General features: G+C 34.1%; 3 protein-coding genes across 34 annotated transcripts in view; 1 reads left to right on the forward strand and 2 right to left on the reverse strand.

Moving 5' to 3' along the window:
• Positions 1 to 315: 315 nt before the first annotated feature.
• LOC111194017 (serine/threonine-protein kinase pim-1) lies at positions 316 to 9,181 on the reverse strand. Of its 5 annotated transcripts, none has more exons than XM_049486463.1 (8): positions 8,908 to 9,181; positions 6,455 to 6,568; positions 5,562 to 5,656; positions 5,398 to 5,448; positions 4,903 to 5,275; positions 1,112 to 1,288; positions 860 to 969; positions 316 to 706 (listed from the first exon to the last, which is right to left on the reverse strand). In XM_049486463.1, the coding sequence occupies exons 1-7, from the start codon at positions 9,080 to 9,082 to the stop codon at positions 866 to 868; spliced, it is 1,089 nt and encodes a 362-aa protein (XP_049342420.1). In that variant the 5' UTR covers positions 9,083 to 9,181; the 3' UTR covers positions 316 to 706; positions 860 to 865. The 5 variants fall into 5 exon arrangements, with proteins under 5 accessions (XP_049342420.1, XP_049342421.1, XP_049342422.1 ...); XM_049486464.1 differs by lacking the exon at positions 1,112 to 1,288 and adding an exon at positions 4,226 to 4,402; XM_049486465.1 differs by lacking the exons at positions 860 to 969; positions 1,112 to 1,288 and adding exons at positions 3,974 to 4,083; positions 4,226 to 4,402.
• A 1,383-nt stretch (positions 9,182 to 10,564) lies between these two features.
• Positions 10,565 to 14,693, reverse strand: pfdn4 (prefoldin subunit 4). The gene is made up of 4 exons (XM_022677209.2): positions 14,591 to 14,693; positions 12,744 to 12,851; positions 12,486 to 12,626; positions 10,565 to 10,969 (listed from the first exon to the last, which is right to left on the reverse strand). The coding sequence occupies exons 1-4, from the start codon at positions 14,615 to 14,617 to the stop codon at positions 10,838 to 10,840; spliced, it is 408 nt and encodes a 135-aa protein (XP_022532930.1). The 5' UTR covers positions 14,618 to 14,693; the 3' UTR covers positions 10,565 to 10,837.
• An 8,117-nt stretch (positions 14,694 to 22,810) lies between these two features.
• Positions 22,811 to 25,878, forward strand: part of bcas1 (brain enriched myelin associated protein 1) — a 33,161-nt gene continuing 30,093 nt past the window's right edge. For 6 of the 28 annotated variants that reach the window (XM_049486433.1, XM_049486439.1, XM_049486438.1 and 3 more), the window contains exons 1-3: positions 22,817 to 23,538; positions 23,838 to 23,898; positions 25,255 to 25,333. In XM_049486433.1, coding sequence (XP_049342390.1) covers positions 23,860 to 23,898; positions 25,255 to 25,333 — 118 coding nt within the window. In that variant the 5' untranslated portion in view covers positions 22,817 to 23,538; positions 23,838 to 23,859. Of the gene's footprint in view, positions 23,539 to 23,837; positions 23,899 to 25,254; positions 25,334 to 25,878 lie in introns of all 28 variants that reach the window. The other 22 variants (XM_049486431.1, XM_049486432.1, XM_049486450.1 and 19 more) reach the window with 10 other exon arrangements.

Genomic DNA, 25,878 nt, shown 5'->3' on the forward strand with positions numbered 1-25,878 from the left:
TTATTATAGTATAGTATAAATACAGTACTATAGGCTGTAGTGGTTTATTATAGTATAGTATAGTATAAATACAGTACTATAGGCTGTAGTGGTTTATTATAGTATAGTATAAATACAGTATTATAGGCTGTAGTGGTTTATTATAGTATAGTATAGTATAAATACAGTACTATAGGCTGTAGTGGTTTATTATAGTATAGTGTAAATACAGTACTATAGGCTGTAGTGGTTTATTATAGTATAGTGTAAATACAGTAACTGGCTCTATAGATATGTAACATTTACAGTTACAAATAAACAGACAATAGACAGCTGCAGAGTTTTACTGTTTATTTTCTGAGTTTCCATGAAACAGTAAAAGCCATTTTCCTTACAAGTTTTTTTTCTCCTACACTAATCAGTTGGTTGATCCGTGTCCGAGCCTCTTTAGAGTAAGCACAAAGGCGACAGTGGCAAGGAAAAACTCCCTCAAGTTAAGAGGAAGAAACCTTGGGGGAACCAAGACTCTAAAGAGGAACCCATCCTCCTCTGGTCGACAACGGATAACTCAACTTCTACACTCAACTGTTTCTAAACTCTAACACCCCTTTTCTGGCTTATACACTAATTTTAACACTACAGACTAAACTCTAAACTCATTGTCTTTGTAAACGATGCTGTGGCTTCCTTCAGCAGATCACCGCAGGGATCCATCCCTTTTCACAACCTGAAACACAAAACAAACAATATAACTATACCAACTATAGGTATAGGCTATAGGTACACTCCTGGAAAAAAATCACAAACATCTCAATTTCTTATTTTTATCTTTTGTCTTTTTTTTTAGCTTTTATTAAATTTCCTTTTTTCCCTGACTAACCTGATCTTAGGCATGGCATTCATAGAACCAGCTGTGATTCAGGATCTGTCCAAAACAGGGCCTCTTGTTTGGATTGTGCCACAGAAGCCACCTGATCAGATCACAGCATTCTGTGTAGGGTGATGGGGTTGGGTGAAAAGAGAGAGAGAGAGAGAGAGAGAGAGATGATTCAGTATGTAATTTAAATATCTTGTCATGATCTCTGCATTTCAAGACTCATTGTCTGTTTTGTTACTGTTTACTGTTTCTCACCGTAAGACAGGCATCCTCTGATGTCCGTGAGGCCCTGGCAGATTTCCTGATTGTTTTTGAAGGGCTGGCATCCACAAACCATCCTGTACAGCATGACTCCAAGAGACCAGACTGTTGCAGGCTTGGCGTGGTACCTCCTCTTTATCAGATACTCTGGGGGGCAGTACACTCGGGTGCCTGAGGGGAAAAAAACACAAAAGAAGCAGAGCTGAGCACAGAACTTCATTTCTAGCTCATTTCTAGTTTTTAGCTCACTCCCTTTACTGTATACAAATGAAGGCAGTCAGCGGCCAATAGGAAATATGGAAATATGTTTTTTTTTGTGTGTTTTTGGTTTTTGCGTGGTGTTTAGTCACAATAAACCAGTACATTTTTTGGGAAACAGTATCTCCCTCTATGTTGAATTCTAGTTACGACATGATGATTTTAACATGATGATGTTTCTCAGACTAGCTCAGCCGGGATCTCCTGGGCCCGCAGGATCCCAAACACTGAATCATAGATTACTATGGGCTATAAGTTCCTCTATATAATTCACTGCTGTGCTTTGTGCCTGAGATTCGTCAGATGTGATTTGCACAGACAACTGTGGTCGCACTTCTGAATGTGTTTCCTAGAGTTTAATTAATGCATGCATTTCATTCACCAACACGTTTAATCACTGGGGCATATGAATTTCATGCCTTTAATTGAGTTTAGTGTTACATTTCACAGTGTTAAAATATATCATATGCTGTGAATAAATTCAGACGACTGCATTATTTAACTTCACAGCACTAAATACAGAATCCCAATGGGGAAAAAGGCTGTAGGCTGTAGTGGTTTATTATAGTATAGTATAAATACAGTACTATAGGCTGTAATGGTTTATTATAGTATAGTATAAATACAGTACTATAGGCTGTAGTGGTTTATTATAGTATAGTATAGTCTACATACAGTACTATAGACTGTACTGGTTTATTATAGTATAGTATAGTATAAATACAGTACTATAGGCTGTAGTGGTTTATTATAGTATAGTATAAATACAGTACTATAGGCTGTAGTGGTTTATTATAGTATAGTATAGTATAAATACAGTACTATAGGCTGTAGTGGTTTATTATAGTATAGTATAGTCTACATACAGTACTATAGACTGTACTGGTTTATTATAGTATAGTATAGTGTAAATACAGTACTATAGACTGTAGTGGTTTATTATAGTATAGTATAAATACAGTACTATAGACTGTAGTGGTTTATTATAGTATAGTATAAATACAGTACTATAGACTGTAGTGGTTTATTATAGTATAGTATAAATACAGTACTATAGACTGTAGTGGTTTATTATAGTATATTATAGTATAAATACAGTACTATAGACTGTAGTGGTTTATTATAGTATAGTATAGTATAGTATAGTATAGTATAAATACAGTACTATAGACTGTAGTGGTTTATTATAGTATAGTATACATACAGTACTATAGACTGTAGTGGTTTATTATAGTATAGTGTAAATACAGTACTATAGACTGTAGTGGTTTATTATAGTATATTATACATACAGTACTATAGACTGTAGTGGTTTATTATAGTATAGTATAAATACAGTACTATAGACTGTAGTGGTTTATTATAGTATAGTATAGTATAGTATAGTATAGTATAAATACAGTACTATAGACTGTAGTGGTTTATTATAGTATAGTATTAATACAGTACTATAGACTGTAGTGGTTTATTATAGTATAGTATAAATACAGTACTATAGACTGTAGTGGTTTATTATAGTATAGTATAGTATAAATACAGTACTATAGACTGTAGTGGTTTATTATAGTATAGTATAAATACAGTACTATAGACTGTAGTGGTTTATTATAGTATAGTATAGTATAAATACAGTACTATAGACTGTAGTGGTTTATTATAGTGTAGTATAAATACAGTACTATAGGCTGTAGTGGTTTATTATAGTATAGTATAAATACAGTACTATAGGCTGTAGTGGTTTATTATAGTATAGTATAAATACAGTACTATAGGCTGTAGTGGTTTATTATAGTATAGTATAGTATAAATACAGTACTATAGGCTGTAGTGGTTTATTATAGTATAGTATAAATACAGTATTATAGGCTGTAGTGGTTTATTATAGTATAGTATAGTATAAATACAGTACTATAGGCTGTAGTGGTTTATTATAGTATAGTGTAAATACAGTACTATAGGCTGTAGTGGTTTATTATAGTATAGTGTAAATACAGTAACTGGCTCTATAGATATGTAACATTTACAGTTACAAATAAACAGACAATAGACAGCTGCAGAGTTTTACTGTTTATTTTCTGAGTTTCCATGAAACAGTAAAAGCCATTTTCCTTACAAGTTTTTTTTCTCCTACACTAATCAGTTGGTTGATCCGTGTCCGAGCCTCTTTAGAGTAAGCACAAAGGCGACAGTGGCAAGGAAAAACTCCCTCAAGTTAAGAGGAAGAAACCTTGGGGGAACCAAGACTCTAAAGAGGAACCCATCCTCCTCTGGTCGACAACGGATAACTCAACTTCTACACTCAACTGTTTCTAAACTCTAACACCCCTTTTCTGGCTTATACACTAATTTTAACACTACAGACTAAACTCTAAACTCATTGTCTTTGTAAACGATGCTGTGGCTTCCTTCAGCAGATCACCGCAGGGATCCATCCCTTTTCACAACCTGAAACACAAAACAAACAATATAACTATACCAACTATAGGTATAGGCTATAGGTACACTCCTGGAAAAAAATCACAAACATCTCAATTTCTTATTTTTATCTTTTGTCTTTTTTTTTAGCTTTTATTAAATTTCCTTTTTTCCCTGACTAACCTGATCTTAGGCATGGCATTCATAGAACCAGCTGTGATTCAGGATCTGTCCAAAACAGGGCCTCTTGTTTGGATTGTGCCACAGAAGCCACCTGATCAGATCACAGCATTCTGTGTAGGGTGATGGGGTTGGGTGAAAAGAGAGAGAGAGAGAGAGAGAGAGAGATGATTCAGTATGTAATTTAAATATCTTGTCATGATCTCTGCATTTCAAGACTCATTGTCTGTTTTGTTACTGTTTACTGTTTCTCACCGTAAGACAGGCATCCTCTGATGTCCGTGAGGCCCTGGCAGATTTCCTGATTGTTTTTGAAGGGCTGGCATCCACAAACCATCCTGTACAGCATGACTCCAAGAGACCAGACTGTTGCAGGCTTGGCGTGGTACCTCCTCTTTATCAGATACTCTGGGGGGCAGTACACTCGGGTGCCTGAGGGGAAAAAAACACAAAAGAAGCAGAGCTGAGCACAGAACTTCATTTCTAGCTCATTTCTAGTTTTTAGCTCACTCCCTTTACTGTATACAAATGAAGGCAGTCAGCGGCCAATAGGAAATATGGAAATATGTTTTTTTTTGTGTGTTTTTGGTTTTTGCGTGGTGTTTAGTCACAATAAACCAGTACATTTTTTGGGAAACAGTATCTCCCTCTATGTTGAATTCTAGTTACGACATGATGATTTTAACACACAAACTCATCATAATTTACTCTGTGTCAACATTTCTTGACGAATTGACCAATAGAAGTTCTCCAACATGACCAGAAATCCTGTAATCTCTCCTGTAAAGCTGCTGTTTCGGAACTATGTGCTTGTTGTTTATCTTTGGACCACAATATTTAACACTTCTAAGGTCCTCTTATGATCATATTTTAAAGGTTATGCATGAATTTCATAGTGAATTTGAAGCCCTAAATTAAAAACTCCATCATACCTGCATAAGAATTATTTCCTCCCAACTTCACCCAGTCGGCACAGCCAAAGTCAATGAGCTTCAGCTCCAGGGTTTGGGGGTTGATGAGGAAGTTCCCCGGTTTGATGTCTCGGTGAAAAACACCTCGCTCGTGGCATGTTCTTGCTGCCTGCACCGCCTGGACCATGATGGCTTTGGCTGTCTGTTCGTTGATTGAACCTCCACAGCGGTAAATGAAGCTCTTCAAGTCCTCGCAAAGATAAGGGCGCTCAACAATTAAAATGTTGCGCTCAGGCTCATCGAACCACTCAATCAGCTGGATGATGTTTCTGGCGGGTGGGTTGCTCATTATCTTCATCATTTCCACTTCTTTAGGCACAATCCTGCCTGTAGGCTGCAAGACGACACGACAAAACAAGGTTAGCCAATAAGAAATGACGATGCGACATTCGCTTCTGTGCTTTTACTAGTGTAATAGGTAGTACTAGTAGAATCTGGGTTACAGGTTTCACTCACATCCTGGACATATTGGTCAGATCTTCGCTTTTTCACAAATTTAATCGCCACCTGCACACAAAGACAACATGATATTTATAAGATTATCATCAATCTGAGTAACAAATAATAAAAAAAGAGGAATAAATGAGATAATAAAGTCTTAGAAGTGTTGAGTCACAAACCTCTAGGCCGTCGGAAATGCGGGTTCCAGTGAAGACAGATCCGAAACCTCCTTCACCCAGTTTGTACCCGGTAACATAGCGAGCAGCAAAGGAGTCTGTGGAAAACATGAGTATTAATTGTAAAATTAAACACACATTAATAAATACTACAATAATTATATATTCTCTTTCTTGACTGAGTTACATGAACTTAACACACATCAACAGCCCACAAATACAGCTACAAACCACAAAAGTATACAACAGACCCAACAATAAATGCCTACAGGACGCCAGAGCAGCCAAAACATTAAGTACACATAAAACTCACCAGTCAGGCAGCCTATTACTTAGTTTCACATTGAAGGGCAGCTTTTAAAAAAGCTTTTTAATATAAAATGACACAATATCTGTCTTATTTCCATGATAGTTAGCTAAATATTGAAGGGGTTAGACAGCCATGGCTCCGCCCCTGCTGTGAAAGTCGTGAATCTGATTGGTTAGACTGTCCTATGACTTTGCTAACAGACTCATTACTAAACTGTTCTCAAAATCAGCAGAAGCGTGAACAGACTAATGCTTTTAATTAGTTGCTGTTTTTTTTATTTTAGTTAATTTAAAAAATAAATTCTTACACTTACAATAGCTATGATATATATTTCTTGATAAAAAAAAAAAATTATGTAATTATTTACATGCACTTATTGTCACCCCAAAACACAGAAAAACCCCAAAAACACAGCAAAGTTACTCTTTTACAATAGAGAATATAGTAACTTGCTCTCATATCCTACAACACTGAGACCACATTGGTGACCATTCATTAAAAAGAAGCCATGATAGAGAAGAGGGCTGGGGACACACCTATTTTATGCAATAAAATAATATCCTGAGCCAACTAATAATGAACTAACCTGGCTTGGGGGCGATTCTCTGCTGCATTCTCATAGGCCGGGTCTCTGTCTTCCTTTTCTCATGTACCCGGGCTTTAGTTTTGGGAAGATCTGTAACTCGTCCTCCTTCCTCTGCTGAATTAGATAGATGGATTGATGGATGGATAGATAGATATATAGACTATATACAGTGTTGGGAAGTAACGGATTACATGTAACGGCGTTACGTAATCAGATTACAAATTATAAGTAACTGTAATCCGTTACAGTTACTGCTTCAATAAATGGTAATCAGATTACAGTTACTCTGCTAAAATTAAAGGATTACATTGCGGTACTTTCCTATTTTTGCTCTTCCAACACTGACAAAACGCAAATAACATTTTGCGGTGAATCGCTCTGATATGACAGGGAACTGTCTGCCCCTCGTCCCATCTCGCTGCACACACACACACACACACAGGGAGGAGGGGCAGACAGCGGCTCCGCACACACAACGAGACGAAATTAACTGACATTTTGGTCAACGAATAAAAACAAGACGAAAATGTTTGGCAGGGACGAAATCCAATCAGAACTGATTTAGTTCTGTGAAAGGTAGGGACCAGTTAGGAAGAGATCCAATCACTGCTACTTTAGCGAAGGTGGAGAGGCGGGACAAGCGGGGTAGTCATCCAATCAGTACATGTTTTTCCTGCAGTAGCGCTGCGCGCTCAGTTACAAACCCGGGAATTAACCTGTCGTTACGGAGCTCGACTGGAAGTTAACTCGACAGTGTTCAGCATGGAGAGAGAGAGAGAGAGAGGGGCGATATATTTCTCCTTTGACGTCGCAAAAAACAAGATAACGTGTAAAGCGTGTGGAGCGACTCCATCTCCTGTAAAAACACCACTAATCTTTCAGCTTCTGCAGACCAGAGTCCCACAGATCTCCATGCAGAGATCCGCGTTTTAATACTGATGTTATTTCATGAGCTGATGGTGTGTTTAACTCGGCAGTGCACTAAAACACAGAACTGATACAGAACTCACTCATTAAGATCAGATCATCTGTTTAGTCTCACAGTGAGAAAGATATAGCTAGTGTTAAAGCAGGAACAGGTCAGAAAGGAACTCAATAATATATCCAAAATAAAACAATAAAATAAGTGAATCTATGAACCCAAAAGTCTGTGTAAAGTTCCTTACAGCACTTTCTCATAAGTTTCTCACTTTAACTCATGAAGTCTCTCAGTACATCCTGAGAGCATCTCTACAGGACAGTGTGTGAATGTGAGTTTCTGATCTCATTTATAGACTGTAGCTCCAGTAGGTGTGCTGGGTTAGTGCTGGAGATAAAACTAGATCATTTAAAAGCTGTTTTTGCATCTACAACGCTGTTCAAACTATAATTTAACTATTCAGTTGTTTTATGACCTGATTTCTAGAGCAAAATTTTAAATGTAAAATATGTATAGTCACACACCTACAATAATAATAATATACATTAAATCATCTATAAATATATTTCACATTCAAACATTAACAATATTACTCAATTGGTTATTAAACGTTTCATTTACGTATACGTGTATAGTTAATAATTCAAGGGAACTGATGAAAAAGCATTTACATTTACACCCTTTACATTTTAGTCGACTAAATTTACTGTAATTTTAGTAGACTATATTCTTATGACATTAAGTCGACTAAAACTAAGTTGACTAAATTACTGAATTGTGACTAAAACTAAATGCTATTTTCGTCACAAGACTATGACTAAGACTAAATCACAATTTGTTGTCAAAATTAACACTGGTGGCAAACCTGCAAGTAGATAGCTTACAGTTGTTGTTACATTGTTTGGTTTTAAATGGTTTTATCATCAATTTATAGAAGTGTTTCATAAAATTGTTTGATGAAATGGTTTCATAAGTATTTTTATAGAGTGATTGAAAAGGCTGTTTTATTTGTTTATCTATTTGTTAACTGGAAAGAAAAATAAAAGAATAATATGCAATATGTGGTTGCTACATTCATTCTGGCTTAAAAAAATGACAATATTGTAAGTAATCCAAAGTAATCAGATTACGTTACTCACTTGAAGTAATGTAACGGATTACGTTACAAATTACATTTTGAGTGATGTAATCAGTAATCTGTAAGGGATTACATTTTAAAAGTAACCTTCCCAACACTGACTATATATGATGCAATTAAGTTAAAAACCACTGTGATTCATGAGGTTAGTTAATATACCACAAGTTAATTGTGTTATATTTTACATAAAATACATAAAATAATTAATAATAATAATTACAGCAAAGGTATTCTGCAATTTGCAATAGAAAAATAGTAACTTGCTCTCACATCCTACAACACTGCGGCCAGATTGGTGACCATCATTATACAAGAGCCCTTTTTTGTTTTTTTGGGGTGAGCACACACCTATTATGCAATAAAATAATATCAGGGGCCAACTAACAATGGACAAACCTGGTTTTGAGGCAATTGTCTTCGACTTTCTCTCAGGACGGGTCTCTTCTGTCTTCTGTTTTTTAGCTACCTGAGCTTCAGTGTTGGGAAGGTCTCTTTCTCCCTCTAAAACCACCTGGTTATCCTCCTCTATACACCTCTTTCTCTTCGCTCCTCTATCTCTACAGACACTCATCTCTGCTCCACAATCAGAATCAACAGTTACTCTCCTCACAGCACACTGGATTCTCTCTAACAACAGCTGTTTTAATGCTTCTCTCTCAGTGACCTGAGATAGAATGTCAGAGTTAGGAGCTCAGGGAGCTGCTCTATAGAACTCTTCCAGTGTGACATCATAGGGAGAGGGTTCCGCTCGGTTGCCGTGGTGATGTTTAGAATTTTTGTATGAAATGCACCCAGTGGCCATGTGCACCTTATTTATTTACATTTAAATAAATGAGTCTATAGTACTGTATTTATACTATACTATAATAAACCACTACAGTCTATAGTACTGTATTTATACTATACTATACTATAATAAACCACTACAGTCTATAGTACTGTATTTATACTATACTATAATAAACCACTACAGCCTATAGTACTGTATTTATACTATACTATAATAAACCACTACAGCCTATATTACTGTATTTATACTATACTATAATAAACCACTACAGCCTATAGTACTGTATTTATACTATACTATAATAAACCACTACAGCCTATAGTACTGTATTTATACTATACTATAATAAACCACTACAGCCTATAGTACTGTATTTATACTATACTATAATAAACCACTACAGTCTATAGTACTGTATTTATACTATACTATACTATAATAAACCACTACAGCTTATAGTACTGTATTTATACTATACTATACTATAATAAACCACTACAGCCTATAGTACTGTATTTATACTATACTATACTATAATAAACCACTACAGCTTATAGTACTGTATTTATACTATACTATACTATAATAAACCACTACAGCCTATAGTACTGTATTTATACTATACTATACTATAATAAACCACTACAGCTTATAGTACTGTATTTATACTATACTATACTATAATAAACCACTACAGCCTATAGTACTGTATTTATACTATACTATACTATAATAAACCACTACAGTCTATAGTACTGTATTTATACTATACTATACTATAATAAACCACTACAGCTTATAGTACTGTATTTATACTATACTATACTATAATAAACCACTACAGCCTATAGTACTGTATTTATACTATACTATACTATAATAAACCACTACAGCTTATAGTACTGTATTTATACTATACTATACTATACTATAATAAACCACTACAGCCTATAGTACTGTATTTATACTATACTATAATAAACCACTAGTCTATAGTACTGTATTTATACTATACTATAATAAACCACTACAGCCTATAGTACTGTATTTATACTATACTATAATAAACCACTACAGTCTATAGTACTGTATTTATACTATACTATAATAAACCACTACAGTCTATAGTACTGTATTTATACTATACTATAATAAACCACTACAGTCTATAGTACTGTATTTATACTATACTATAATAAACCACTACAGCCTATAGTACTGTATTTACACTATAGAACAGAATATCATTCAGACAGTGCAAGATTTGTACTGTTTAAGCCTTTTATTTAAATAGCAGTGAAGGCCTCTCATCTGTTTTGTTTTCCAGTGCTCCTGCCCCGAACTTTCCCTTTAACTGATACATCTACTTCCTCATTTCCAATACTACTGAAACATAACGGCATGTAAAAAACAGAAAGAATCATCAGTGCTGCAAAACGAGGGATCAGGTCTGCTTGTGAGCTCCATGCAGGAAACAGGGGGTTTTAGTTGATGGATGGCGTCAGTTTGTAAAATAAAGTCCGTTCACTGAAGAACTCAGCTCTCATCCGCCTCCAGGTTAATGTTGTTCCCGAACTTCGCGTACAATTGGACTTTAAGATCCCCGAGGACTCCCTGTATCGATGACACGCGACCCTCCAGAGCTTTGATTTCATCCTTGAGAGCTTCCTGTGGAGAACATTTCAGCAAAAAAGTGTTTTTTTAATTTTTGACAAAAATATGTATATATATATATAATTATACAACATTAGCACAAAATATTAAAATATGTCTAGTTACAGTACAGTTATGAATGTTGGTTAGAAGCATTATTAAGTATAATTTCATAAGCAGCACACCTGATTTTATTTCACAAAGGATTGATTGATTGATTTTCTGGTCTATTTTCATACATAAGGAGCATTAAGCACCTTAAAAATGTAAATTCTTAATAGAAAAATCTTTTAAAGTCAAAAAACGAGCACTGAACGTTAATCTACGCAGATTTCTCTCCTGAAAACTGTTCATTTGGATGTTTAAAGCGCTTCTATTTATTTACAGTAAGCTTAGATATCCAATATTTTGCCTAAGGGTGAGTTTTCAGTGAAGTTTCTTCAGCAGCATTAGCCGCTAACCGCAGCAATAACTCGAAAGTAAATGCCTCACAACAGCAACAGACTGAGGAACCTGGAGTGTTCCGGTAAACCAGTGCGCTTGCTATCAGCTAGCGGTTCGTGCCACATAGCTTGTTTTAATACAGCAAACACACAGATTACAGCTCTGTGGTTAGCAGCTAATGCTAATGCTGCTGCACCCAGCCTTAGTGCTGGAGAAACTTCACTAAAAACTCACCCTTATATTGCTGTACTTCAGCAGAGTGGCTTTACTGCTCCCTAAATGTCTGACTGTAGAATTCATACATAAGGTGCACCGGATTATAAGGTGCATTGTCTATTTTTGGGAAAATTAAAAACATTTAAGTGTGCCTTATAGTCTGAAAAATACGGTTCAATAAATACACTTAATAAAAACAATGATAAACAGTTCCTTAAGTAAATACCAGTGCTTTCTGCACAATAAAAGAAGTGAAATAAAAGAAAAATTGAAAATTAAAGAGAGAGAGGTGGGTAGATAGATAGTAAGTGGATAGATTGGTGGGTAAATTGATAGACTAATGGGGGGGGGGGCGTAGATTGTTATAATGTAGACAGGTAGAGATAGATGTGTAGGTAAAAAGATGGATGGATGAATGGAAAACAAATAACTGACTTTTATTTCTTAAAATTATTATATATTTTTTTATTTAGTTGAGTAGTTCTTACATCTCATAATCTGGATTATACCTGTAACTCTACCTCTTCGCTACTTTACACAACTGAGGCTCTTAAACATTTTATTAAGAGGCAAGAAATTCAAGTACCGGTAATTAACTCTTGATGAGTTCAGCACAGCTGTTAACTGAAAGCCTAAATTCCAGGTGACTCAACCTCATAAAGCTAAAGGTGTGCAAAGCTGTCATCTAAGCAAGAGGTGCTTCTTTGAATAATCTCAAATATAAAACACATTCTGGTTTGTTTAACACTTTTTTGTTTACTAAATAATTCCATATATTTTTTGTCATCATTTTGGATGACTTACGTATTAATCTACACTGTAAAACATAACATTTTGGCTGGTATTTTAGTTTCAATAATTATCTGTTCACCTTAGCAGCCTCTAGCATCTCTTGCGTCTCCTCTTGCGAGTGACTGATGAACACATCTCCAATCTGATACGGGATCAGCAGATCATCATCCTCACACATCATGAGGTCATCGCTCGCGTCCTCTAAGTTCTGGAGGGATTTCTGAGAGGAGGAAAGATAAAACATACCTATAACCAAAGTGATCAGTGTAGAGTATCTGGATTAAACAGTGACAGAATCATAAACTGATAATCTGGTGTTTATTGATAATTTTCCTACTTTTTTAGCTTCTATTTCATCTTTCAGCTCCGTCATCCGATTTGTGTTCCGAGCGAACTTGTTAATCTTCTGCTGGTCTTCAAAGGTAACGTTGACATCTTCAACTGCCTGCGAGAAGAGAGGAGAAGCTTAGTGACAAAACACACACCGACAGGAGAGAGTAGAGGAGATATCAGAGAATCTGCACTTAATCTAAATGTGAAGATATAACACAGAGTAGTGCTGGAGTCTCGCTGTATATCACAGTAGAGCTAAACAATTCATCGTTTTTTAATTGACTTTTCATTCGCAGGAGCTGCGATTTAAATTAGCCAATAGCACGTTTGTAGTCCTTAGAGTGCTGGGGATTGTAGTCTTTGGGCTTATAGTCGTTCCCATGCTCAGAGCCCTGGTTGGCGTGACAATGCCTCAATATTAATGTCTTATCATTTAGTTCTGTCTAATAATAAATAAAACCTGTGATATTTTGAGAAATGTGATTTGAAAAGAAAAAAAAAAATCAAGAATAATATATAATTATTCTATTATAATATATTATTCTACTATAATATATAATGCATTTTAACATATATATATATATATATATATATATATATATATATATATATATATATATATTTTTTTTTTTTTTTTTTTGTTCCTTGAAATTTAAAAGTAAAACTGACATTTGCATTTAGTAATCTGAGAAGAACCCTGAGAATATTTTACGTGGAAAGAAGTTATTATATTATATTTGACAGATATGTTAACCACTAATACATGTTTAAGGTTTAATGGACTGAAAATAATAGAAGTTGCAATATTCTGTGGAAAGATCGCTTTAATACATTTTGCCCAAATCGTGCACCCCTCTATTATGGTATTTGTATTATTTTATTCGCATGACACAAAAAAAAAAACACAATATATGAAGAAATTAGACTTTATTAATAGAAAAACAGCTAAAGAATTTAAACAACAGACCTTAAAAAGATATATATATATATATAGTCTAAAAAAATAAAGTAAAAAATACTCAAAATGTAAGTATTCGGAGATGATCTTACAGCACTTCATGCTTCCCTCTGCTGACAACTTTTGTGGAGACGCGGATTTCATTTTCCAGCAGGACTTGGCACACTGCCCACACTGCCCAAAGTACCAAATGGTCTTATAATATAATTTTCTAAATTTCTGAGGCACTAATTTTTGGGTTTTTATTAGCTGTAAGCCATAATAATAACAATACATCTAACCTTAAAATAAAATCTATTAAAAATAATTACGCGTTTTTAACTGAATTACTAAAAAAAAAATACAGTAACTTTTAATTTTTTTTTTTTTTTTATCGAAAAAAAGTAAATAAGGTGATGATAGTGTTTTTTAATAAGTTAATGAATTTGAGCTGTATGTTAGTATAATAATGGCTAGACTCGGGTGGACAGTTAGATTTGTAGGCTTGGTTCTGCTACACGCCCATCTAGCTAAGCTAACATAGTGTGAACATCCCCTGTGATTCGCAGATGAACCGAATTCAGGTTCTACTTATTCACACGGTCAATAAACTGATTATTATCTGATCAGATCTGGGCTTTATTCTGTAGAGCTGATCCAGCTCTCATATAAGTTACACACACACAGCGCTGCCGTTAGCTCTCTATACTATATAGCTCTATAATAGCTCCACATTAGCTATGCTAAGCTAACCAAGCTAACTCTCAGGCTCCCGGAAAAGTCCTGCCTGTATATCGGCGGATTTAAACCGTATATAAATAAGACTGAACTAAAATTAATCCTAAACCTAAACTAAACCGGTCTAAAGCCAGACCGCGACTCTTTAAACAGCAAATCAAGACAGACACACTTACCACAGTCTTCTTCGTGGTGGCTGCCATCTTGGAACGGAAGGGAATCGCTGTTCGGGCGCGTGAATGAATCGTTCATTTGAACCGACTCTTTCCAGTAAATGATTCAAATCGATCAGAATTTTTTTCAGAGATCTTTTTAGCGAATTTACGTTTTGCTAACATAAATAATAATGAATTATTATTTTATTTTACTATACATATCTTCTTGTAGTCAAATAAAGGGTCAATAATACAACTTATATTGGACTTTGAGGGGAATTTTCTTACCAACCGATTAATATTTTATTTTACTTGAATGAGGTAAAAATGCAGTAAAAAAAACCCTGCGGCAACACCTCCATCTAGTGGACAGGACTATAAGGCAGGGTCTTCAGGAAATACAGTATATATTTTAATAAAGTAAAACAAACAACAACAAAAAATAGTAGTTTTTAGTTAAATAAAAAATAATAATAATAAATAAAAATTAGTTTTATTTATTTATTTATTTTTGTATCTGCTTTTATTTATAATTTAGAATTTTGGGCGCAATTTTTTATTTTTAGGTTTTCAATATTACTGTCAGACAAATAAAAAAATATCCAAATAGTTACATACTCTGTGATTAATTATTCTAATTTAATCACATTCATCGTCAAACTATTTCAAACTGTACAACTTAATAAAAGAATCTGTAAATCCTGTATATCTCGTACAACAATATACCAATTTATTATAGCTGCACCTTTATTCATCTAAACAATACAAAATTATCATACGGTCACACATACCAGAGCTTAAAATGTAAAAAAATGAGACGTTAATATTTAAAAAAATATGTATATATTTTACCATATTTTCCTAAAATAAATAATTAGGTAAGTCCAAATAAAATAAAATGAATGTTAACTATTATTATTTTAGACAATAGAGTTATTGATTTTAGTAACAGCTATTCATTTTTTTATATATTCTGTCCTGGGGACTTTTACTATGAAATAAAAATGGCGACAACACTGCAATGCTATCGGCTAAACAAGCTATGCTAACAGTTTCCTGAGCTGTGGGTAACTACTAAATCATACACACACTGCTCTTAACTGTATGAAATTACGTTCATATAAACTTATAACAATAAATATCACTAATATTATATTTAATTATATTTTAAAACAATGTGTATGTATATAAAAAAGATATATCGAATTTTGAGAAGCTAAGACAATTAGCAATGGAGAAGTACATTCAAATTAATACAAAAAATAAAGTCAACATATTTAAACTATCAAATTAACTTACTTCCATGTAACAAGGCTTATAATAAAAAAGAGAAGTGATTACGAAAAAAAAACGTATATATTGTGACGAATAGGAACGACCAACAATTTTTAAAATAATAAATAATAAAGTCAACAAATTTGTACTATAAAAGCATGTAACTTGCATATAACAAGACCTTTTGACAAATAAAAAACAATTAAAGCTAAAATAGACTAAAAATACAATATATAACAATAAAAAATAGAACAAAGCAAAGTATTAAAAATATATATATAGTAAAATAGTGAAAAGTGTTCACTATTGTACAAAACAACAGCCATAGGCTACTGTAAAAACTATAGCAATGCATTACGTGTAGTGTATGTAAAATAAAGAGGGGGCCAAAAAGCAAATCATAAGTGAGTATTTATCAATGTGAGTATTTCTTTTATTTACACTTCTACTCTCTACAGTTAGAGTACAGTACAGTAACGTTACAGTACAATAGCTACAATTACAGTCTACAGTCAAAGAACAATTTATTTAGTTCTTATTATTAAAATATGGGGTAATATTATTGTCTGTAAATAAAGAAAAAGTGGTATAACAGAAGAAAGTACTGTTTATCGTTAATGTCTGTGCTCATATGCATGTAAAATCAGATATCTTGTTTATATGAAGAATTATTACAAGCTAATAATCTCTAAAACCAGTATAAGTACACATAGTGCATTCCTGAGGGCAAGGCGTGTGTTTTAATTAGATGGTTTTTTTTTTCTTTTTGTTTGAATATCTTCTTCGTCAGTGTCCCTTTAGTAAACACACACTTAGTAATCAGTCAACTTACTGCGCCCATATAGGCAAATATTGCCACAATGCTTGCACTTTATTTTGTGATAATTTAACTGTTGGTTTAGATTTATGCACGCATCATGCATATTTCTAATAAATGTATGTGAGGAAGTGTGTGAGCAAGACCTTCAGCATTCATATGACATTCAAATAACTATTTACAATAAGGGTCGCCATTAAAAGTACTTACGACAGCAATAAACATCGTTAAATGAGTAAAGGAGTAATCAGAACTATATGAAATCAAGTGGTCCACTTGGAGCAGTCCAATTTTCAAACACTGTAGAGCATTGCCCCTTCCCAGACGCCAAGCTCATGTGGGTTGCCAGGTTGAGGACACAGTGGCAAGTGATGCTGAGTCTTACTCTGCAAGCTGATCAGCAAATGTACATTGTACAATTGTTTGGAATGTTTTTATTGTGTGCCCATTATAAACAAACTTATGTGATTAATGTGGTTCAAGACAGCTGTCCTAGAGTTAATTTACCCTTCTCTAGCTCCGCCCCCTTGTTACCCAGTCCCAGGTGTTTTCCATCCATTTGTATTTATAGTCCCCCTCGTTCCTGTGTTCCTTGTCCATTGTTGAACGTCAGTCAGGTTATGTGTTAACATGCTATCTATGTCCCCTGTGTTGCTTTTTCTTTCAGTTTTTGGTTCTTTGTTTGTTTGTTTGTTAATGTTTTTTTTTTTCAATAAATCTTCTGCCAATCTCCACATCTCCTTCCTGCTCCCTACCTGACAAAGCTTATGCATGTTGCCAGATTGAGGACACAATTCCAAGCAATGCAGAGTATGAATGTGAGCACTCTAATGTTGAAATAATTAAATTTCCCCACCCTACTATGCTAGTAGTAGTTTTGATAAATGGACAGTGAACCTTAGCTGAAACTTAGCTGATAAGTGCTTACTTACTTCTGAGAAAATTAACCAGCTTGGCATCTTTTGGGTGTTCCTAGGCTCTAAACTGTCTCCATCTGTTGAAATCAGTACCAGTATTGACTCTCATTTACTCCATCTCTGGCCATAGAGCTTTTTAAAGATAAATGCAGATGCCTTTTAGGCTGCTTCTGTTAAAACATTTCCCTTGTTAGCTTCCACAGCTGGAGCGAACTGTTTGTCTGATATTGTGTTCCGTACCTGGCAAACCAGGGTGTGGAAATGGGATTAGTGCAATTGCAGAGATTACAGTAATGTACAGTAATGTGGATTTCTAATCACTAAATAAAGGGATAAAAACTGAACAAACTAAGTCAGTTAATTTATTGAGTAAAGTGTTGGTTTGGGAATATTGAGCTGGGTGGTTTGAGGCGTTCCATGCCTCGCATGTCTGAGAAATTCCTTTCACCGTGGCAGAGAGCGAGGGGTGACCACAGTGGAATTTCTCGTCCGCCTCCGCTGTGTACGTTTACAATGTGAGGCTGTAACTGTGGACGGCATGTATTAGCACATTATTAGCCTAACCCTGACCAGCGGCTGATCAGTCACAGGCGATTTAGGGACTGTTCAGGACTTTCTTTGCCTGCTTACTGTCACTCAGTTTACTGTTCTGTAAATCATTATTATTAATACAGCCTTTTTTAACTGTTAATTTAAAGCAATGAGTTTTTATTCTTCAGTAAATCACATTCCTTTATTAAAAAAAAAACTGAGCCAAAGGAATTTGCCAAAGGAATGTATGAGGGAGTGGTCAGTGCTTTCAAATTTACAGTGCAGATCTACCATAAATTAAAATATTGTTTTTACAAAAAAAAAAGATTTTTCCTCAGTAAATGTTCTTTAAAAATCAAATTCAAAATATTCTAAGGATGCTTCAAATATTTGGCAGTTGAACAATTAAGTAAAAAGACCAGATAATCTGTGCCAAACAACGACTTATTAGGATTTTTAAGCAGTGGTGGCACACTTATGACTGACATAAAACTGACAAACGGCAGGTTTAAGTTCATTTTTACGCTTGCATAAATTAATCACTTATCAAGTGTAGAATGAGTTTTCTTGCTACCTTTTCACAAACGGGCTCTTTTCATGATGAGAAATACGAGCTGTACAAAAAAAACTTGAAAAAATATATACTTCAGTTGTTGGAAAAATATATTTATAAAATTAAAAAAATAATAATAGATTTCACATACAAAGAAATACTTGCCCATATATTTATTAAGGGCTGTTAATAAAAATGATGATAAAAAACGAACTAAATAATTGCACAATGCACATTGCACATATTAAATATCAAAACCAGTTAAAAACCTGCTAATGATTTACTAAAACCCGCTAATACAGCAAAAGGCTCTGTAAAAAAGAATTAATCATGGCAGGAAATTTCAGACAAAATTACATAATTTACATAAAAATAAGTTTCCAGATTAACTGCACTAGTTTCACTTTAAAAAATAATAGTGTACCTTAGTTTTTTCCTCAAAAATAACATTGGTTATAACATTAGTTTTTCATCCAAATGAACATTGTACATCAGTTTTTAACTCGAGAAGAACATTGTACATCATTTTTGACCTCAAAAAGGCCATTCACAAATGTAAAATCAGTGTAATTCTTCTTTAATAATTTCCCCTACAGCAGTAGCATACTGAAAATTGGGGGCAAAACCAACAACAGAACTTAAATACAGTAGAATATAATATAAGGTATGAGCAGTTGGTAGGCATTTCCCTGAGTCATCGGTGAGTTTTCAGCTGCTAGCGTAGCGTAGAGTCAGTGAGGAACTTACAGCCAGTTCCTCATTCTCGTGAACTTTCTCCTGGTGTTGTGGGTAAGTTCTGGTTTTGCAGAATACAGATTCTGATTTAAAGAACTCGCATCCTAAAAACAACAACCAACAATAATCTTCCATGCTTGTTAATCTTTGCATTAATCTAGGTCAATGTTTGTAGATAAAAAAGCATGTGTAATAGATCAGTGCTTCACATTAAGTTTCCCTTTAACCCAGAATAATAAATCAGAGCGCTATAGAAGAAAAGCTATGAATCAGTTCAGGCTGATAGCTGGACATATCAATGAGAACACGTTAGAGGTGCAGAGGTGATCTAGAGTCATGTTCGGCCAATTCATTAGGAATACCGCGTGGCTTCAACACGAGCCTTCAAATATTATTGGAAGGTCTGTTATCTTGTTTTTCTGTCATTGAGGTCACTGCTGCTGCTTTTCTGTTTGATGTAAAAGTCGCATTAATTCCGATTTAGACAAAGTTGCATTGCCTTCAATCAAATATGTATCAGATTTCATTACCACATATTGAAGTGGCTTAAATCTGAATAAAAAATTTGAGATTTAGTGTGTTTTTTGCTGTTTACACAGCCACGCAAACAAAAAACCTGTTTTTTTTTTCTAATGTGAAAGTTCTCTGTTAAACTTTTACTCAGCACATTAAAGAATATGATTTAGTGTCAAAATTATCATGAGCTGTATTGCTAAATACAAAAAAAAATCGAATTTATTTTTGGTAAAAAAAATTTGGGTCCCAAAATTTTTCGAATTTTTTTTGGGTCCCAAAATTTTTCGAATTTTTTTTTGGGTAAAAATTTTTTGGGTCCCAAAATTTTTCGAATTTTTTTTTTTGGGTCAAAATTTTTTGGGTCCCAAAATTTTTTAAATTTTTAATTTAAAAAAGAAACAGTCATTAAGTAACGTTCTTATTTTTTTCACATATGGACAGTAGTACTGAGGGACTAGACAGTATGTTTTGAATAAAAAAAAAAATACAATTTAGATTTCTTTATTTTAGTACAGAAAGTTCATTTAATTTTCTCTTAAACAAGTGTGAAAAACCAACAAAGCCTGACTCATGAACAAGCAGGTTGTCATATTAATGCAGAGTACAGTTTGTTTTCTATAAGGGTTGGAATTGCTCTCTTGGCAGATGACAGCTCTGTGTGTTGACTCAGACCGTGTGAACATCTCTCGAGTTCCTATATAAAGAGTGCAGAACCTGCTTCTGATTCAGTATGGCTGCTTTCCCAGTGCTGTACAGTAGATCAACATGTTATATTTATCTGTCTTTTGTCTAGTTTTAATGTTTCTGGTGACTTTATTGTGATTATCAACTCCAATCCTCCAAACTTGATCTTATATACCACTATTAAACACTGTAAACACTGTAGACAGTGTAAAGCACTGCCAGAAAAATGAGTGTCTTATTTGCTGTGGGTTTATGAACACAAACAATTTAATAAACAGCTTGAGTTACTGATTTTAGCAATCAATAATTGTTTACTAAATACATTTGCTATTGTGTGTGTTTTTAGTTAATAATGCATGAAAAAATAAAAGCAAAAAAAAATGGAAAAAAAAGGCTCTAAAGGTTAAAAATGTAGACATGGTATACGTTTCATACATGTTTAATAGTTTGTAGTATTGCTACACAATTGGCTACAAAATCTTACACCCTGTGCAAGGAGCGTTGTTGTGCTCATTGCTATCTTACACCCCCGCCAACAGTCTATTTTCACACCTTGCACCCTGACCGTTAAAGTAGTGTCAGAGTTTAGAAATATATCTACGTAGATGGGCGTGGTGTGTTCAGGTATATTTCTGGCATATTGTTATCTTGGGAGCAGAAAACACAGGTGCGCTGAAGAAGCGCAGAAGCATTGCACCTTTAAAATATCAATCGGCCAAAGTCAGACTGCACCTGGCTCTTAAAGTGAATGACAAGTGACACATTGATTTTTTTTTCATAGATTTTTTTGTATAGACTGCTATATATGCAAAAGTGAATCATCAAATTTTACAGTTTGCCCAATGCCAGATGTGGGCTACAGGGGTATAAAGACCCCTAGTATTGATGAGGTGAGGTTTTAATTATCCAAAATTCTGACCTCTCTATTATTACTGCTGCTGATGAATGCAAAAAATACCTCACAGCAGTAAGACATAACTGCTCTTCTCTGAGATATAACTGCATGCTAAATTTTGTTAATTTTTAATGATTTCTTGAATATACTTCAGATTTTGGTAATTATTATCCATAAAACAATAAGAGATGCCAAAAATGAAACAAAGAATATATCCTTTTGAATGCAAATAACAGCTAATCTGGGAGTGTAACCTGTATTGACAGACTTCACTTGCAGTGTAAACAGTGTTGTGTGTTTCTTCTCATCGTGTTCTCAAAACAGGTCTTCAGCTTTTGTGATCAAGGTGGGAATTAGACAATCATGTGACAAAACCATAACACATATATTGTATTGTTTCAGTGCATATGGGTCATTTACAAAAAATAAATCACTTATTAAATATTAAATATTTTTAACTTAGCAAGGCAAGCCTATTAACGAAGCCTATTAATGTATTAATGTAAGCTGATATTACAGAAACTTGCTTAAAAACACGGTCTGCCTGCCTCTGAATTTAGTTCTCTCTTAAAAGACACCAATTCCCAAGATGCAACTACATGGACTTAACCCACCAGATATGCTGGATCATACTCCGGCTCGCCATGCTGCTAAGATTGCTTACACCTGGACTCATTAGTATATATAGCCCCTGATTTCACATATTCCTCAATACCTGGTATTGCATCTATTTTTATAGCTCCTCTACTTTGTGGTTTCTTTTATTGTTTGACCTTTTGTTTCCGACCCTTTTTGCTACCTCGACAACTCTTTTGGCTCGCACCTTTGTTATTATGTTAGCTGTTTCGGTATCAACCTATTTTCGAATATTTGACCATCTCTTTTGCACTGTTGTGGATTTTCTGTGTATGACCTCTTTGCCTGCTCACTCTGGTATGTTGTTTATTTATGCTGTTATTTTGTTACTGACCCTGCCTGTCCCTGACTATTCTTATATAAGCCTAATCACTTATTTAATACATTCTATGTTTGGTATGTTAGTCTATGTTCACTCTTGTCTGTCTTGTCAGCTCTAAATTTGTTACATTTTTTTTTTTGTGTTTTATGAAATGGTGACATGTCTCACTTTCAACATCTCATACGTGTTTTATGTTCTACTGTAAATAAAATATCTATATATGTCTCTATATATGCGATTAGCAGATTATTGCATTCTGTTTTAATTTATATTTAACTACAGTTTACACAGCATCCCAACTTTTTTGGAGTTGGATTGGCAATTCTAATGTAATATATTCTATTAAATCTAACTCTCAGCCTAAATTAGCATCATATATTATATCTCCATTTGCCTTTAGATGGATAAGAGCTGAGATAGATGCCATTAGTGGGTAAACAAAGGCCGAGACAGAGCTGCGAGCTTCGAGAAGTGCATGCTCCACTTCTGGGCCACGAGCTGCGCTAAGTAAATACGCTGTGTTTTCGATGGCTCGCCCAGCACATGAATATCCTTCACACACATCCTGTTTGAGGGCGACCACACCTATGTCAGAAAAGTCTCCTTCAGAAGCTGCCCGGCCGTTCTCTCCATTACTTCACTATTATCAGAAGCTGTAATCAGTAGAGCGCTGGCTGATCCCAGATCTGTTCGGATCTTTTGTGGAGGGTCGTGCCAGAGCCCCGTAGACCCGAGTGACCATTTCAGCAAGACCATGCCCACACACATGTGTCCTGCAGTTCAGAGGGCGAGACCCTCATCAGTGGGAAACAATGGATGTTGACAAGAGTTCATCAGAACTCGACTGCAGAATTGATAAGGGCGCTTGTGGGCCGAGCTACGGGCAGCGAAACTCCGCAGCGATATCCCTGCAGGCTTCAGAGCCCTGCCCATTTCCAACATCGCTATATGTGCGCACACAAATATATTTTGCAGCTCATTGCTGATGGTAATGCTATTGGAGTGTGGAATACTGCACAAACATTCAGGAACGACGACTGCCTAATTAGGCAAAAATAAACAAAAAAAGGCCGAAGGACATTAGCAAGGTAAGATGTTAAATGTAATTTTTGTTTATTATACTAATTAGAATGATCAGAGTCTAACAGATTTGTACAGAATAGCCTTTATCATTGAATAATTGAATAATCTACACAATATCTTATAGTAATATGTTTATTTATGGAGTTTTTATTTTATTATAAGTCCATTGCATGCAAATAAGTAAAAAAAAAAAAAAAGTAAGAAACACCAAAACCAAAGCTAATACAGGAGTGTATTTATTTATGAAACTGACATTTCTATTGAACAAGTACTGGATGTTCATCTCATTGTGTTCCCAATGCAGGTCTTCAGCTTGTCTGATCAAGATGGGAATTAGGCAATCCCTTGACATAACAGTACCAGAGGTATTGCACTAACATGCACTTTATTTACAAAAAAAAAAAATATATATATATATATTAAATTAAATAAATAGGTAATAATTTATGCACACTTTGCATTTTTTAAGCTGTTACAGGTTCTAAAGTCCTTGCACTGAGAGCAAAGGCTTTTAAAATGAAAATTTAAAGCATTTTAAGATTCAGGGCTGCACACTATGATATTCTAATATAATTTTAGCTTTGTTATTGCAAGGTGTGCGCACACATTACTTGCATCGCAGGACATGCAACATTTTGCATTTTGTGCAATGTGAATTTTTTTGAGGCACTTTATATCTGCCCAGTATATTTTCTTTTTACCATTAAATCAATGTAAAATTGATACAGGAGTTCAACAATTTTTTAGTGCATTGGAGACTTTTTTTATCTGGGCAGGATACTGTTCCCACACCTATACAAATTGTGGCTATTCATTATTTTTATTTATAAAAAAAAAATACAATTTTATATGAACTGTGATCAAATTGCATGGATCAAATAATACAGCAGCTAACTAGCTAATTGCTGCCAGCACTTTAAATTAGCACTGCACTGTAAATTACTATACATATGTTCTTATTACAAAGTTGTGACCATCAGTGTATGGAAATGTGTTAAACTATCAATCAAAATGCAGAACATTTAGAGGTACGAGTCAAATGTTTGGACACACTTTCTCATTCAATGTTTTTATGTTTCTATTTTTTTTTGTGAAAAAAAAGGAACACATAAGGAATCATGTAGTAACTTTAAAGTGTTAAACAAACCAAGAAAATACTCTGTGAAGAAGCATTTAGGTGCTCTTAACTCTTGCTCTTCCTTTCCTCGGATGGTCCTGATGAGAGCCAGTTTCATCATAACATTCTTGATGGCCTATTTGACTGCACCTAAGGATACTTTCTTAAACTACTTAAGTAAACTTAAGTTCTTAAAAAAGTAACGAATTGACTGACCTTTATTTTATAAAGTCATTTTTTTACTTAGTTGAGTAGTTGTTGCTTCTCATAATCTGGATTAGAGCATTACTCAAATATTCACTATTCACTGTATACCTGTAACTCTACCTCTTCACTACTTTACTTTAACTGATGCTCTCAAACACTTTATTAAGAGGCAAGAAATTCAAGTAATTAACTCTTGATGAGTTCAGCACAGCTGTTAACTGAAAGCCTGAGTTCCAGGTGACTCTACCTCATGAAACGGACAGAAAATCCAGCCAAGATGTGCAAAATAATTCCATATGTTTTACTTTAAATATAAGGTGTGTCCGAACTTGGTTTGCTATTGTACAATATTTTGTTTAGTATTGAATTTCATTCTGTTTCATTTATTTCTTTCCAGAAGGAACATGGTGAGAAAAAAGTTCAAAATGGTGCACCAAACGGACACGCTTTGTCTGGACCGGATTTGCCTGATGCTGGTAAGGATGCAAAAACATTATTTAGATGTTGCCTGGCTGTGTTGTTAAGCTTGTCTGATTATATAATAATAATAATAATAATAATAATATGAACTTTATTTATAAAGCATATTTAATACATTAAAATGCAGCTCAAAGGGCTGTAGATACAGAGATAATAAAATCTGAATAAAAAGGAAAAATAGAAAAGGAAAAAAATACAGTAAAAATACCAAAATTAAAATTAACAATAAAGATAAGACAATAGAAAATAACATAAAATAATAACAATAATAACAATAACAATAATAATAATATAAACTTTGTTTATAAAGCATCTTTAATACATTAAAAGATAGCTCAAAGTGCTGTAGAAAAATGGAAAAGAAAAAAAAATAGACAATAGAAAATAACATAAAATAATAAGAAAAATTGTAAAACTGTAAAAAGAACAAATACAATAATATAAATTAAAATTACAAAAGGTTGTGACTGTGTTCTATTAAAATAAATCAATTATAACCTAACAAGAAAACATAAAAATGTCAATATATACATATATCAAT

This window comes from Astyanax mexicanus, chromosome 13 (assembly GCF_023375975.1).
Source record: "Astyanax mexicanus isolate ESR-SI-001 chromosome 13, AstMex3_surface, whole genome shotgun sequence".
In the NCBI taxonomy this organism is placed as follows: domain Eukaryota; kingdom Metazoa; phylum Chordata; class Actinopteri; order Characiformes; family Acestrorhamphidae; genus Astyanax; species Astyanax mexicanus.

Coding starts and splice junctions, on each gene's coding strand:
- pfdn4 (XM_022677209.2), bottom strand. CDS start 14,617: ATGGCAGCCACCACGAAGAAGACTGTG. Junction 12,627..12,743: donor ATGAAATAGAAGCTAAAAAA/GTAGGAAAATTA, acceptor TCCTCCTCTCAG/AAATCCCTCCAGAACTTAGA. Junction 10,970..12,485: donor AGATGCTAGAGGCTGCTAAG/GTGAACAGATAA, acceptor TGTTCTCCACAG/GAAGCTCTCAAGGATGAAAT.
- LOC111194017 (XM_049486463.1), bottom strand. CDS start 9,082: ATGAGTGTCTGTAGAGATAGAGGAGCGAAGAGAAAGAGGTGTATAGAG. Junction 1,289..4,902: donor AGGAAATAATTCTTATGCAG/GTATGATGGAGT, acceptor TTTTCCCCTCAG/GCACCCGAGTGTACTGCCCC. Junction 970..1,111: donor CAGAGGATGCCTGTCTTACG/GTGAGAAACAGT, acceptor CACCCTACACAG/AATGCTGTGATCTGATCAGG.